At 39.8% G+C, this 17355-nt stretch overlaps 1 protein-coding gene across 1 annotated transcript; it reads left to right on the forward strand.

The window, feature by feature from the left end:
• Positions 1–972: 972 nt before the first annotated feature.
• LOC111649165 (ras-related and estrogen-regulated growth inhibitor-like protein A) lies at positions 973–13269 on the forward strand. Its single transcript, XM_023398918.2, has 5 exons — positions 973–1243; positions 4949–5005; positions 5847–5920; positions 8008–8156; positions 10139–13269. Exons 1-5 carry the CDS (start codon positions 1192–1194, stop codon positions 10422–10424), a joined length of 618 nt encoding a protein of 205 aa, XP_023254686.1. The 5' UTR covers positions 973–1191; the 3' UTR covers positions 10425–13269.
• The last annotated feature ends 4086 nt before the right edge of the window (positions 13270–17355 follow it).

Below are 17355 nucleotides of genomic sequence, written 5' to 3' on the forward strand. Positions count from 1 at the left end.
ACAAAGCCACATTGTATGGAAGTCCATTTCTGCCAGAATGATAATCACATTCAGTCGTAATTGTGGGAAATTATGTTTGAAATTTAGTGCAAATTGCAGGAGCGTGAGTGCTGGGTATTTTTAGGTTTAGGCAAAAGGTTTTAGTTGAATGTTAATGAAGTAAATATAAATACATGCTGCCCTGTGCCTCTAACCAAGACCACAATCTTTCCCTAATCTTAGAGAAGTGTCTGAATACAATGATTAAAGAAACAATAATCATAATTAAGTTACAGCATAAATTGTCATTAAATGTTCTGCACATACATTCACTATGAGTATTTGCCAACTTGTGTCGTTTTCAAAGTCATGAAGAATCACAGTTTAGAATTTTGTTGTCTTTGTAGGAATCTCTGATGGATATTGACAAGTGTTAATGAATTATTTTTCACCTACCCACAATGTAATTTTTAAAGAAAAATAGGAAATAAGTTTTTGTTTGCAGTCACTTAATAACAGAGAATATTACTGGAAGAAGAAAGAGAAATTATGAGGAAAAGTTTTTCAGGAAATTATGAGCAAAGTTGAGAATGTTGCGTTAATTTTACTTAGTATATAATGATTTTGACTGACCATGAGGACTTTCACATTTGCCATTTCATCAGCTTCTTTTCTTTTCTTGGCAGGAATGAGCTTCCATAAAATGCCACTATGAAAAACAACCCTAACGTCCATAGATGGCAGCTGGACTACAGTTACAGTGTTGAAGCTGGAACAGCACAATAGGTTTAGTCAGCCGTGACCTTTGAGTAACCTTTCTGTAGGAGGGGGAAGAGACGGAAAAAAGAGATATATAGGCACAAGAGAGGAAAGAAAGAAGGAAAACAGATGGATTGAGGGGGAAAAGTGGGGAGAGTGAGCTATGTTCGGTGCAGGCGAGAGAGAGAAAACAGAGACCAGAGAGGTGTGAGGGAGAGAAAAAGAGCGCTTGGCACACAGACACACACAGAAGAGGGGGGAGGCGTTTGTTTCCCCTCCTCTCCTCTGCCTCTGGCTTTAAAAAAGTGAAACAGCCCTTTGAAGAGGGAGCGAGGGGGGGGCGGCCCTGAACTCCCATCCAGCCTGGACTGTAAGGAGCATTTAGTGTTAGACGCTAACCCAGATAGCAGACACAACACAGAGAGCCAGCTGAGGAGCTGACAGAGCACAGTCATGAACGACATCAAGCTGGCCCTGCTGGGGAGCCAGGGGGCTGGGAAATCAGGTGAGTGGCTTTTATTTCAAACAAGAATACGTGTGGACCTTCTGCCAACATCTCTGTAGTGTTTATGACGCCGTTTAACACGGCTATTGGTTTCTTTCTTTTCAGTACACAATTCAGTACTCATGACAGTGTTTTTCAAATGTCACATATATTTTTGATGTACAATAAATGACTAGTTGTCTTGGAAAGTTTATTTATAAAATACTGTACAACATTTTCATACTTTTATACATGTGTTTGAATAAGAAAAGTTTATAAGTGTAGGAAACCTCTAGTAAATTAGAGATTTGGTAAATTATTTACTAAATCTTTCAAATAAGTTTCAAATGATGTCTTTGGACTTCATCGGGTTAGAAGACAGAAGCTGTGTGTGTTAAACCTCAGTTTGTTTTCCATCCACATGTTCAAATGAGTTAATTTAAACTAAAAACCTGATTGTACTGTATCAGAGTGTTCAGATGTTTTACATAACATACTCATCTGAGCTGGATTAAAAATGTAAAATATAATTACTTCCAATCATGTGGAAGTAATTAAGATCAGTCAATAATTATTTTCATCATTGTCTAATCTGCAGATTATTCTTCTTGTTGAATTGATTGATCATTTGGTCAGTGACATGTCACTTATTTTGTCCAGCCAGGACCCAAAAAAAAAAAGAAAAGCAGGAACACCTCACATTAGAGAAGCTGTAATTAGAGAATGTTTGGCATTCTTTCTTCTGATCAGCTAATCAATTATTCAACAATTCTACCTGACTCAGAAATTACTTTAATTAAATGTAAACTATATGGATCAGTGATTCTAAGCTATTTGGACGTCATAACAGACTCTGTTCTAAGGATTAAAAACTATGAAATATGGTTATTTACAAAGCCCGTTCTTAACACAGGTCTGTGTTTTCTAAAATCCTGTCCTACATGCTTTCAGATGCTTTAGTTTAATCAGAGACTTCATCGACAAGCAGTGGGTGTATGTTGAACCACAGATGTAAATAGAGGAGAGAACAGCTCAAAGTCAGCGTCTCATTGTGAACGCTTTAGAGAAAACTGTCTAAATGTACCTTGAACAGCACTGAGGACACTGACTTGTTAATGCGTCATGGTGTGTGGTTATTTTGCTATATTCTAAATTAATTGAGGAATTATAGTCATGATCGATTAATCTGCTGATTATTATTTTGATTAATCGTGTGGTTTATGAAATGTCAGTTACAACTTCCCAGAGGCCAAGATGACATCTTCAAATGTTTTGTTTTGTTTTGGACTAAAAGTCCAAAGCTGAAGAATATTCAGCTACTGTGACATATGACAAAGAGCGACAGCGGAGTCTCTCATCTGAGAAGCTGGAACCTGAGAAACTGTAGCAATCTGTCGGTACTTTCACTTCATAAATGACTAAAACGATAAATCGATTACCAAGATAGTTGAAATTATTTTCTAAGCTTCTCACTTCTGTAGGCTCGTGTCGAAGTTTCCCAGAAGCTCCAGAGATTTTTACTGGTAACTTTCCAGTCAAAACCCTGTTGGTGGCGCTCGTATATTGGGCTGTGTGTGGAAAACACCATAGTCACCATTCTCACGTTCGACATGTAGCAAAGGGCCGCGGGTCAGACCCAAACCCATGGCCGCTGCATCCGGGACCAAGCCCATGTGACACGGGCTGGAGCCACCGAGGCGCCCATGAATCTTTTTTTTTAAGTATATTTTTTTGGGCTTTTATGCCTTTAATGGACAGCACAGTGGAGAGTGACAGGAAACGGGGAGGCAGAGAGGGGGAATGACATGCAGCGAAAGGCCGTCCGATGCGGGATTCGAACTGGGGCCGACTGCAGCGAGGACTATAGCCTCTACACATGGGGCGCCTGCTTAAACCACTACGCTACACGACGCCCCAGGCCTGAATCTTTCAACCAGAGACAAAATGAGGCTGTGTTTTTCTGGACCAAATGACAAAAAAATTTCTAATGTCCACAAGTGGAAAAAGGTTGATTTATTAACACTTTTTCAGGAACCTCATCTCGAGGTCTCACTAAGTCTCCTCTCTTGCCTGGACATCTCATCAGTAGTAACAAACTTAAGCTCCTCTTTTCCCTGGGCTTTGTTTTTTTTTTTGTTACATAACCAGAAGAGAGGTTTATTGGCTCCATTCACTGCAGTTTAACTGAAATAATGAGATTATTTCTGCCTGCGGACAAACCCCTGCCTTTGTTAAAATGAAGACTCATCAGTCGCGGAACTGATTTTGAGGTCGGAGGAGGGAAAACGTGACGTATACAGAGGTTGAATCGAGCAGTCTGAGCTGTACTGTAGAGGAGCTGAAACGCCCCACCAGTGGTTTTGTTTATGTTGTAATTAACTAGATCAAGCCTTTTACTTTGGCTCTCCTCAGTGCGCTGGCAGTTGGTGCCACTTTTCTTTGTTTACAGAAGTAATAAGTAAAACAGAACTGTATTTTGGTTTGAGCAACTTCCCATGATGCCTCTGGCATATTTTCCAAGACTTTCACCAGTTTATGTGACCGTAACTTAAATCAGTGAGTCAAACATGTTCCTGTGTCATCGTTAAACTGTAGTGAAAAATGCTGCCTGGGCACAGAGGGGGATTATAGGACCCGTGTTGCTGCTTGGGGTCTCGTTGCATATATCAGTGCTCAGTGTCTGTGGTGGTGGTGAACACTGACGGGCTGTGCGCTGTCTGTGGAAGAGCTTCATAAAACAATGGGACCACTCCATTCACTCATCCTGGCAGTGAAGCAGAGCTGTTACTGTGGAGATGCTTTTGCCTCTGAGGGCTGCATCTGCAAGTGTGTCTGCTACTCACTGTTCTACCTGTTGCTTTCAATGCATGCTTGTAATTTTATTATAATAATAATAATAATGATAAAAACTTTATTTATATAGCACCTTTAAAAACAGAGTTTACAAAATGTTCCGGCAATCGAAGCAAAAGCAATAATCGGTAAGAGGCTCAGAAGGCCGGACAGTCAGGCCAAACAAAAGCAGGACAGAAATAAGGTAAAGTTAAAGAGGGAAGACATACAGCATACTTCAGTATAAATGATAATAGATAATTAGAGAGAATAGATGTTGTATAAAAGCAATGAAAGAATGACAAAGAGACGATAAAAAGATGACACCAAAGAGGAGCTTGTGGTTTTCTTGTTGTTTAGCTCTGTAAATACATCAGTTTGCGTGACTACAAAAATAATTGCTCCTGTGTCTTTAAGTTTCCTTTGCATTTTCTAGCATGCATGGATAACTCGCTGTGTCTTATCCATGTTTGTGTGTCCTGCTAACCTGAGTATAACCCCTGTATGACCCCTCCAGAGAGGCCCACGACCACCATCAGCCACATGATGTTCAGCGCTTGAAACTTCAGCCTTTATTTGAAACTGATTGTCTGTGGGACCAAACCTGGCCCAGACAGTCTGTTATATGTGGAGGCGAAGCAGAGGGGGAAATGTAATGTAACCGTTCAGCTCGCCAGATATGCACACAGACAGAACTTCCAGCAAAGCCATGCAGCCTCTTTCATGCGCGGCTACAGTTTCACCTCTCCAGACCCTGAGACTGTTGGCACTGTGCTGTGCCTGTGGGATTGGAAGAGGGCTGCCCCCCCCCCCACCGCTGCCACCTGTGAGGGATGAGAGTGTAATGATGCCATGATTCATTTCGTTGTTTTTCATTTCGTCTGTTTCCTCCAGCTGTCCTTGTGCGGTTCCTGACCAGGCGCTTCATCGGTGAATATGCCTCCAACACCAGTAAGTGCTTCCAGATTGGATGAAATGGTGCTGTGATGGGGGCTTGGTTTCGGTCCTGGAAACACAGTTCGTCTACAGAAACCATGGATGTTGCTGTGGAGTCACATACATTTTACCACAGCGTTCATGGACTCAAAGCTGGGGTTGGCAGAAATATACAAAAAGAAAAAAAAAGAAAAGAAAAAAAAGCCACAGTTTGAAGATATAACCACCCTCCTGCAGCTCTCTTCATACACGAACATTAAGCAACACAAGCAACACAGCCGTGAGCCTCTGGCTACAGTTAGCAAAACGCTAAACTAATAGCAACATTCAGGGTATATCTACGACACATTTTGATATTATAGGAGAAGTGCAGCAAGTTCTCTCCGTCTCTGAAACACGTCGCAGATATTGACACATATCCATCTGAAGGGACGTACACACACACACCTTCACACATCTGGCTAGATTTGAACACAGAGTCTGAAAACAGGTGGTGCAGACGTCTCGTTTCCTCTCACACCATTTGAATTATATTATGCTGAAAGGTGATTATGGAGCTTTTGCCCATTGACGCCCAGACATTACTGCTTACTCCAGCTTTAAAGGAATAGTTTATCATCTTGGAAGAAGGCTTTTTTGATGCTTAATATTTCTTTAAGAGACAAGGATACCTTGTTGGCTTGATTCCATATACTGCTGTAAAAAGTATCTCATCGAAATTCAATGACACAATGCCGAAAATTCCCAAAACACAAATGTAGCACATCTTTAAAATTCATACATACACACATGGGATGCAAATATTCAATGAATACACAATGTTTTTTTAATTTTTTGTTCTATTTTTTCCTCACAGATTCTCTGTACCATAAAAGACTGTCAATTGATGGCAGGCAGCTGAACCTGGAGGTTTTTGATCCCTGCTCTCAGGTACAGCACATCTCAGACACATCTAATATGGCTAACCCCTCCATGCTTTTGGACAGTTAACAATGTGTATACTTAATCCTGCGTTTTATTAGAAAAGAAGAGCTGCAGGGGGACTCTTGGTTTCCTCCTGCATTTCATCAGGTGAACTGGAAATGCACTTAACACATGGACGCCCCTGAGAAGGAACAGGTTAAACAAATGAGAATCTGAGACGGACGGGAAATCTGTACACACAGGTCGCCCATGTGGAAGTTAAATTTCATATTCCAGCCATTTGTGTGACTTATAATAATCATCATTTACAGGTCAGACCTCAGACAATATTTATTTTACCTACAGCAATATTACTGTTGAGAGAAAACCTGCTTCTCGAGGGCCATGTTATTTTTAGTGTTATTTTTCAGTTCATCCACGGAAGCTGAAAAAGGCTTTTAAAGCCAAAGTAAGGTGGAATATTTGGAAACCATTCAGCTGAAGTGGGAACATAATAATTTCTTGTTTTGGAACTACAAGGATTTCACATAACAAAAACAAAACAGGGGCCGGTTTCCAGGTTGAAGCTGCAGCACATGTCCGTGACCTTGACTGAACCATGGTCAGATATTTACACTGGGACGGCACGTGTACGACTCCAACAGCACAAAGTTGGGAATCCAAAGGGTTTATGAGAGTATCCCGAGGCGATGTACGCCAGTGGCTGTCTCTTTGAAGAAAAGAGCCATCCAAACCTGCTTACCTCTCCTTCGACAAGACCAAAAGACCTGAGAGGCCTTTTACTGCAGAGTTAGTATTTTATTGGAATACCCCTGGGCTCAGCAGAACAAGAGCTGCTCATTGTCTTTGTCGGTTAAACTCACTGTAACTCGCCCTCTCATAAGAAACACAGAGTGGATGTCCTGACCTCCTGACCTGGACTGCATAAAGAAAGTATGGAGCCAATAAAGACAGAGGGATGAGTGGGTTTTTACAGTGCTGAGACATCGCTGTTTGAAGGCTCAGACATGTCCTTGGGCCTCTTGTCCTTCATACGCTGTTTATTTCTGCTCAAGGTCACTAAAGCCGGCCACAGACAGATTCCCTCTGTTACTCTATTTTATTTTTGGCGCCAGTTCTAGTTTTACCTTTACAAATTCTGTTTTGTCATTTTGGTGGTTAGTTTAGTCTCGTCTGCTCATTACAAGTGAACCTTGTCATATTATATTATTATTATCTGATTGTTATTATTAATATTTTTTTTTGTCCGCTTGTTATTACTCATTATTTCTTGTCAAAAATCTGTTTCTCATCAATTAAACTCGTGGTTAGGCCACTCTCAGTTGTCTGGTAACTTAGCAACATAGCAGAAGTTCCTATGGTTACTGGCAATTTAATATACCTCAAACACTGATTTCGAACGGTGGTTGAACTGAACCATGTCTGAGGTATCAGCCAATAAGAAGTGAGAACTTTCGGTGGAGTCTGCTGGTGCTTTAAGTTCACAAAGTACAGCTGAGGATGATGGGAATTAGTTTTGCAGGTACAATACATTACACTTCATCCTTGAGGGAGCAGGGGGGCAATCCATCACCAGGAATGTCTGTGCAAACTTCCATGGGATCCAAGGTGCAAGCTGGTGGACTGGTAGATCACCATGGGTAGCAGTCCAATGAATTAGGTTCAGTATGTTGGAAACTTCCCCTAGAGGAGCCGAGACGCTGGAGGTGGTGATGAGGAACAAAAGGAGTGGAAGTGGGTCACGCAGTCCTCACGGTGGCGAACTGACAACTGAATGACATTTGACAGCACAGGAAGAGAGAGAGTGAGAGAAAGACAGAGAGAGAGAGAGAGGGAGAACATTTTAAAAGTTTGACAACTTTCAAGTGATTGGCTAAAGGCGAGTGTGTCAGGCTGTTTCGGGTTAGGGTTAGTATTGGATGAAGACAAGAACGGGCTGGTGGAGCTTACAGAAAGCAGGAAACTAATGCTGCCTGTTCATGAGTTTGTACCTACTTAAAAAAAGACGAAAAACAAAACTACACATTTGTGGAATCTGAATTTACTCTGGCCAGTGTGATTTTCAGAATAAAAGCATGTGTTGTCGTCGGCAGAGCTCGGAGGCCAGGTGTATACTGGAGGAGCCGGTGGACTGGGCAGATGGCTTTGTGGTTGTGTACAACATCAGCGACCGCACCTCCTTCATCAACGCCAAGAACATCCTTCGGCAGATTCGGGAGACGCGCATGGACAACTGCAAAGGGTCAGAAGCAACACACTGAGGGGATTTTGTTATGAGGTGATTCAGACAGTGAACAGAAAAGCTGGAGAGCCTCAGAATAGTTGAGATGCTGTGAATTTGAGCATGAACTGTATCCTTTACTGAGGCTTATATTTCTGCCAGATGGGGCTTAACATATTAATATGTGGGTTAAAAAGTATAAACAATATTAGAAATGCGTTTAAAAGTCAGCTAGGAGTATTGGCCAAAACTCTATCGGACATTATCCCTTAGAATGAATCTTTGTTGTTGAGTAAAAATCTAATGTAATTGAAAATATCTTGTTTTTAGTTTGGTATTTGCGTCATTTTGAGTTTATCCAGTGGATTATAAAAAGGTTTATGTACATAAGTGTTAATTATTAACTCTTTTGTTTGCGAAGTTACTCTTCAGTTGCAGTTAAAACCTTCAAATTATCAAAACTGAAATATCAAAAGCAAAGAAATGTTAGGAGGTATCTATTACCTGGACGTGCTGTAAACACTATAGGAGAACAGAAACAAACAGAGTATAGCTGCCCTACTTTCTTTGAAGCTGAACAGGGATCCTAATGCAGTTTGGAGTTTGAGGAATGCTGGGAGTCCCGACTGGCCCTGACAAACTGATAAATGATTCATGATGACGAGTGAGTGATTCACTGCAAACCTACAGGCATCAAAATTCAGTCTGCTGCAAAATGGGCCAACCACATCCATCAAGCTGCCTGTCATATCCTGATAACGCTGAGGGAAGAGATGTATTTAGTCACTGACAAGTATGTGAGTATAAACATAGATCAGTGATCAGACGTCGATGGAGATAAGGAGGGCAAATATTACATTCACTCATGCTTATGTGGTTGTAAATCACATGCACTTAGTCAAATGTCTGCTTTACAGACATGAGGGGAGGTCAAGTTTGTCATGAGGAAGAAACTTACACTTTTGCCCTGTTTTGGAAGCAGTTCATAGATGAAGGTAGAACATGAGAAGTATTTAAGAGGAATAAGGAGCTTATAAAATGTACAATTATAGAATTGCTTGGAAAGGAAATTATTGAAGTCAGTTCAAGAGAAAAGGGATAAATAAATGTAAAGAATAAGGTCATAGACTGTAATTAAAGATGAACGTAGCCTCCATGACATCACCCAAAGGTTTCTGAAGAGCGGTTTTGAAGCTCAGAGTGAGCTGCTCCACTCTCGCCATCTTGTCAGTGCCTGACTCCACCTGCTGTCCACTCCAACTATTGTTGTACCAGGCTGTAAACAAGATTATTTCTGCTGTCTGTTGTCTGACATTTGAAGATGGGAGATTGACTCACTGTTGCAGCTAGACTCTAGTGGTCATTAGAGGAACTGCAGCGTTTGGTACTTTCTGCATTCCTGCTTTATTTTTCAGATAATTTAAGACAAGATTAAACTTTATTGGTTTACAGAAAACCAAATAGAAATAGAAATAGAAATACAAATAGAACCTATGCGAAAGAAATTAAATTACAAGGCAAGGAATATATATAGAACCCCCACAACCAGAGTTTTAAACCAAGAGTGTCTCAAGTGAAGTGACATAACGATGTGTTTAGGTCTGGGTTAATATTAATATAATATAGTTTAAAATGTAATAAAGCATATAAACTACAGTATTAAGTTAATATAGAAAGACATTATGAGCATCTATTGTTATTATTATTATTGTTATTATTATATGAGGATCTATATGAAGTAAAGAAAAGGCTGAAGTGCTATATTTGCTTCTTGAAGTTTTTTTCCATAGTTCCTTAATCTTAAGTTAAAAGATGTTTTTCTTGCTACTAATAATTTTACTCGCCATATATTTAGTATCTGCTTCTTCCAACACTTATTTCAAGCTATACAACACTTATACTGATGAAGATGTCATATAGCAGTTCGCAGTATCTCTTAAACCTTTTGAACTGAGAGTAGCATCCACGTCCTCCTCACCCACACTGACCGGTCTGTGTTTCAGGGACTCGGAGGTTCCTGTGTGTCTGGTGGGTAACAAGCAGGACCTGTGTCACGTCCGGCAGGTACGTGAGGACGAGGGCCGCTGCCTGGCTCAGGAGAACCGCTGTCACTTCCAGGAGGTGTCAGCGGCCGAGAGCTACCAGGACATCGCCAACCTCTTCACACAACTCATCCGACAGGTGATGGATCACCTGAAGTACAGAGCCGACCGACGACGCTACAGCGGCTCCAAGTCTATGGCCAAACTCATCAACAACGTGTTTGGCAAGAGGAGGAAGTCGGTGTGATTGTTTCCAGTTGAGTCAGTGGATGATCAGCTGAAGGGATGTTGTGTGTATGGAGCCACGTTAAAGGGAACTAAGAGGTTACATGCAGTGTGAGAAAACTGTAGAGTTTATGCACAGTGGTCCAAACACCAACCCTGTGTTCACACACTGAGCAACATGGATGGTTGGTGGAGAGGTTTGGATGGTGCCTGCAACTACACAATTTACAGGCAGATATTAGAACATGTATTTGGCAACTTCTGTGCTTTTTGTTGCTTTGGTTTCTCTGCTGTGAGCTGAGACAGATATTTACTCGAGGAGGAATTCGACTGTTGTCATCAAAACAGAGGTTATAGTTGAATAGGACAGTGGTTCCCAACCTGAGGGACTGGACCCTGAGAACACGTCACAAGACGATTAAAAGGACAGTAAAGCATAAAAACAGACCTTTCTCTGATGTTTTGTTTTTGTTGTAAACTACAGGTTAGTCTCCCTTCATCAGCGTTCAAAAAATATATTCAAAGAAACAAATAAATAGAACTAGACACCATCTTGCCAAGCGATCACATCATGACACGCATCAACATGTTGACCTTCTGACCCATGAGTGCTGAGGAGTCATTACCACATTATTACATGAGTACTCAGCGCTCATGCGTCGGACCACACCCATCTTCAAACTTGGCCTTCATTTTGATCTCAACTACACATCTGTCGAGATTTGTATCAGTATCTTGCAAACTGTGATTCTATCGTAATGTCAAAATCTGTCCACAGACACACACACCTGCCAAAGTCCTCAATACACCTCTGTGGTAGTTCCTGCTACAGCAGGAGTCTCCAGACACACACACACACACACACATGCACGCACGCACACACACACACACACACACACACACACACACACACACACACACACACACACACACACACACACACACACACATTTAAACAAGTACTAATTCCAGGTACAAATATGATTATATTTTACTCTACATTTGTCTGACAGCTGTATTTACTAGTTACTTTTCAGATTACAATTTTTCACACCCTTCCTTCTCATCCAGTGAAAAGTTTGTGATATTGAATTAGAATTTTTCTGATAAACTGAATTGCTCCTCTATAGCTTGAGAAAATTCTCCTTATATAAATGATTTCAAAACAACCTTGGATTAGCTGGAATATGCAGCTGAAAACAGACAGTTTTTCTTAGCTCATAAAAGGCTCTTACAGGTTCCTATTGGAGAGTCGGCTTTGATACAAACGCAGTTATAAAATTACTGCTGATTCCAAGAGTAGATACAGATACGCTCCAAGCAGCTGGCTGGTTTATCGCTGTAGCTTTCTCAAATAAAAGCAGTAACAAACTCATCCGACAGTTCATCTGTTCATCTCGAAACAGAGCCACAACATGGAGGCCTGCGTGTCTGACTAGTGATGACAGTAAATGTTCAGGCTTCGGCCTACCTTACTTAAACCAACATATAGTATTTGCTGATCTTTCACACAACAGCACAGTGTCCCTCATCACTGTGCTCACAGTGTGTCACTCACTGTGGACTGACACTGCAGAGTGAACATGCCGACATGTCACATTTGAAGCTTGCTTTAAGCATCTTGTTGCAGTTGTGTGATTGGTTACTTGTACTGTTAAACTGCCTCTCTGTATAATAACATGTTAACTCTTCAGTTCTGCTGCTCAGCAGGTTTTATGTTTTATGTTTAGATGAGGGAAAAAACTGTTTGATGGTCTTTATTGATACTTTAATAAACATTATATTTGTATAGAACTTTTTTTTATCGTTTCATCATAATTGTACTTTTTGAAAGCTATAGTGTTTTGCTATCCTGTTGATTGTAATATCTCATACTCCCAGGGAACCCCGTGCCAAAACTTTGCCGTTTTGACCCCGACAGTACATGGTAGTTTCATTATTTCCCAGTATCCAACTAGTACTCTAGAGGAGAAATGATTAGTTGATTAATTGATAAGTCAATTGACAGAAAACTAATTGGCAACAATTTTGATAATTGATTTATTTTCTTAAGTCATTCTTAAGTAAAAATGCCAAACATTCACTGGTTTTTGATGCTCAGACAAAACAAGCCATTATAATATGTTCTCTTGGGCTTTAAGGAATGATGATGGGCCTTTTTTCACTATTTTCTGACATTTTGCACTCTAAACAATCAATCAAGTATTATGGTAAATATTTGTCAGATGTATTGATAATGAAACTGATTGTTGCCTGCAGCCTCACAGTTCTTCTGTGATGGAACAATAACATCTAGCTGTAGGTTTTTTGTGTGTTAATCACTTTCAAATTAAAGCTACTTGATATATATTGAGGACCAATCATATTGTACATTAGTGGCACAAATTTATAACAAATGTATAATTATGTAGACAGAAATTATATGGAGTAAACCTCAAGCTTTTGGCCTTGTCATTCTCCCTCTTTTACTGCTCATATTGTCATATAGCCATGACTAAATGCATCATTTAAATGTATTCACCAGTATAATAAATGTAATATGTAATGTAATAATTCTTGTATTTGATCTTTTCCCAGCATCAGATGTGAACTTTGTCACTTAAAGTCTTTTAAACTTCATAAAAACAAAACAAACACTAACAAATGTCAATTAAGGGCATGAACTCAGTCACTGCTGTGGTGTTGTTGTTCTTAAATCCAGTTATGTCACAGTGATGCTGTACAGAAAGAATGTAGCCTTCCACACATTGTGAAAAATAAGTAAGTAAAACACGTATTCAGCATTTTGTAGATGAATGTTCCTTTTGTAAATACTGTAAAAACATTGGTTGTTCCAGAGGAAATTAAAGTTAAACATTGCCTAATAAGACGCCTGTTTTAGTTCTTCCAAGGGCCGGCAGTTTCGCTTTGAGCTTAACTTTAATTAGATGACCGTGAGAGGAGGCATTTCACTAAAGCCTTCATAGAGGAGGAATTTCCTGTGTGCAACTGCTAAAAATAGCAGGTTGGAGGCAGGAGAAGTGAGAAATGCTCCATTATTACAGAGAGTTCTTTGGTCTCCAAAACAAAGCAACGTTCCCACAGTGTCCACTAGATGGCAGCACAGTCATCTAAAGCTTATAATGATGTGCACTTTTTTGTCTCCTCTATTTTTAATGATTTGCTGCTCATGGGGCCTGACCTATTACGCACTCAATCAATTCAAATTTTAGAGAAGAAATGAAAGTGAACAACAAAATGGAAAAATCTAGGCTTTAAAGTGAGTCTCAGACACAGATGAGTGACAAATGAAAGTAAAAGCAACATAAAGAGAGAGTGAATTTCTCTTGTGGTGATGGAGGTGAAGAGGCTGTCGAACACATCACTGCTAGATCTCACAGAAGTGTTCAGTTGGGCGACTTTAAAAGCCATAGCGTGCAGTATGTTCACAGCATTTTCATTAAACTATTCAGTGACCTCTGATGACCCTTATGGAGGCATTTGCGTTTGATATGTTTCTCCAGTCATTTATACAGGTTTTCTTTTTAATTAGTCATCCACTTGTAAGTACTGTATGTGGAGAGAGTGGTATTTTCTATAAGTTTAAGGTCTCCAAAGAGAAAATGTGTGGGATTCCTCAGGGTTTAAAAGGCATTTACTTCTTTTACCTACTTACATCTCAATGAGGTTGGAAACATTTTGCAAATGGAGACCTGTCTCATAAAGACAGTGATATGACAAAATGATATGTAAAAATGTTACAACTGATAGAACAATACTAACACACTACATAAAATAATATTAAAATAAGATTAAAGGTAGACTGAGAACAGACACAAGTAATACTGTACAGTAACTGTATCATATCTCAATTTATATAAATACAACTTAAAAAAAAAAAAAAAATGTATGTCCTTTTTCATTGTAAGGAAAGTGACCTAATTTTTCAATTTTAAATTTAAAACTACTTTAATATTACTTCCAAAAATATCTGCATGAGAAAACCGAACTGAGTTTCATCCTTGCAACAAACTTGCAAAACCCTTTTTCTGACTGTGAAACGTTCACTGTATATTTTGGATAATTGCATTAAAAACTTGAGCTCTTGTGAAGCATCTTATGTTTCTTCACGGAGCACTCTGCTCTTTGTAAAGAGATCAAAATGTTGTTGTTGCACTTTGGCAGTTTACCGTCCTCACTTTGGCCTTGGCTTTCAACCACGTCTCACAGCATCCTCACCAGTGAGCGGAGTTTGTCCAGCTGACAAAAGCTGACTGATGATAAAGGCCATGAAATGTGGGTGAAAGCTTTAGATTACATTTTTTTGTCAATCCATTTCCTTCTGCAAATGTATTTTTATTGATATTGTCAGGAAAAAAGAGTGGGTGGGCAAAATAACACAGGCTCATCTAATGATGTACAACATATAATGGGTTACAACTTAAGATCACACATAAATAGTCTTTAATTATTTTGTTCCAGAACTTTATATAGTGATCATATGTAGTCTTGAGGTCAATTTCTCCATACAGTTTATTTCATTGACAATAGCCAGTTCAGTCCTTAGCTGGCGGGTTCGTCTGTTCCCATGTGACAGGTTTCAGCCAGCAGCTACAAATATTTTAAAGAGATATTCGTCTGGGGTTTTGTCAATGTATTATGTGACAACTTCGACGCCACAAATGTTCATTATTTCAGTAATCTCTTTCCAATATGAATTTTGTTGCCTTTACTCTTACAGTCTATGCCTCAATGAATGTTCATGACTACTCCTAAGGTCAACACTAAAAGACTACATGTCCCAGATCAGCATCAAATGAACCAGGTACAGGTCAAACACAGCAGATGTAGATTTTCAATACAGATAGATGACAACATGAAATCTGGTCGCTTGTACAAGTTAGATAAATTGGTGTTTTTGACAAAATGGTCTCTTCTGATTGGTCATCACCTCTAAGAGCAGACAGGAAGCACTGCAGCCTCCTCATGTTCATCATCATCATCATCATCATCATCATCATCATCATCATCATAGCTAAGGGTGAAGTGTTAGGTCTTAGTACCAGAGCACACCAATTTCACCTATTATGTAACCACTGTTCTTAAGGTGGCAAGTTTACATACATCTGTCATCTATAACTGCCCACATGATGAAATGTCTTTAAAATGAATGAATAGTTAATAAAGTCCTCATTTTGCAACTTAATTATTTGCGGAAAGATTGGGTTGCAGTAACACTGCCATAGAGGTCTAGGTTTATCTAGGTTATCAGTTAAATAACTATGGCAGACTGTGAGCCAATAAGAGCCACTGGGTGACTGCCTGCAACAAGAGGTGTCACCCCAAGCCCCCAGTTGGCTGCGTACACATTCCAGCCATGTACCAGGTTTATACCCAGTGTTTATACCCAGGGACAAATGCGCTAAGTTGGCAACACTGCAGCTGTAAACACCCCGCTGAAAGAAAATGTTTGCGCCAAATCATTTTGAAAGAGAAACGGCCAATGGGGAAACCCCAACTCAGTCATGGTCAATTTTTTTAATTTTCTAACAATTAATATATATTGAAGGTAAAATATATGGACTCATAGAGAGACCTGTAAAATAACAGTAGTATATGTTAATTATGGTAAAGATAATTTTTTCTCTTCACTGTTTTTGATTAATTATAATAATTGTCTTTTTTTCAACAGACATTTTCTGTCACCGTCAGGGGTGTCGGGTTGTCAGGAGTGTTAGGGGTGGCAGGGGTGGCAGGGGTATGTTGATAGAGGACTGGTGAAAATTACCAGTATTTTTTACACTTTATTTTTTTTTTACAGTGCACATGAATCAAATGCTCACTAGAAATTCAGCAAATTCAACTTATGAAACTCTGAACGCAGGGTGAAGGGCTGGTCTATTCAAAATCATTAAACATCAGTGCTTTCCAGTTGTTTAAGAAATAAATAAAATCAGTATCATCTGAGCTCAAAGGCCACTTTTAAGGTGGAATGATTTTGTTCGTGCTGACTTGTGGATCAATCAACACAAATCTCAATTTGACAACTATGATGGCATGACATACGCTTTAGTAATGACTGGATCATCAAGCTTTATACGAACTGCAAATATTCTGTTTCCTAACAATTGGAGAAAAAAAGTGTCGGCGCATCGTCCTGGCAGCACCACACCTGTGATCACAGCTCAGGTGGCAAAGAAAGGCCGAATCCCCAAATCCCACTAGAATCACATTTACACACTTAAACACATGGAGACATCCTTTGATGTGAAGCCATCTTGCATGTTTTTTGCTTTTAAAGATTTTCTGGCTTTTTACTTTTTAAACTAATGATTCCTGACATTTTCAGAGAGATGCATCTCTGCTCAGCTCATGAAAGATCTCACATTTTCTCCTCTAGAAAAAAATAAATAAAAAGCCTTCGCCACACAGGAAGTCATGCATTTTACATTTCCAGCAGCAGCAACAGCAGATTGCTTTGAATGATATAAAAAAAAAAAAACATGTTGAGTGTAGCTGGCAGGAGCAGTCATACCTACGGTGGATAAACAGAAAAAGAAAAGAGCTCCACCTACAGAGACTGAACAGGAAATGTGAGGACAGAGACATCACAGTGGCACCACCCACTGAGTTTAACTGACAGGTAATTTCTGAAGAGAGTGGCGTAGAAACGCCGCTGGCATGAACACTAAATAACAAAAATGTCAGGGAAAATACACATTAAATAATAACAAGGAAAGTGTAAATGTGTGATGGTGAAAAATACACTTCATATAAACTCATCTCTCTCTCCTCTCCTTCTTTCTGTCTCAATCTTTCCAGAGAGATGAGGAGTGCAGACGGATGGAGACAGAACCTACAAGCGTGGCCTTGTAGCTTCAGGTCAGTGATCTTATTTGGCCCCTGTGTGGAGGAAGAATTGGTTTTGGCTCGGCTGAGGACAACCATCCGAACCGAGGGGATTGGATGCTGCT

Source organism: Seriola lalandi, unplaced genomic scaffold (genome assembly GCF_002814215.2).
Source record: "Seriola lalandi dorsalis isolate HSWRI2012SDOR001 ecotype SW California unplaced genomic scaffold, Sedor1 jcf7180002050061, whole genome shotgun sequence".
Classification (NCBI taxonomy): Eukaryota; Metazoa; Chordata; class Actinopteri; order Carangiformes; family Carangidae; genus Seriola; species Seriola lalandi.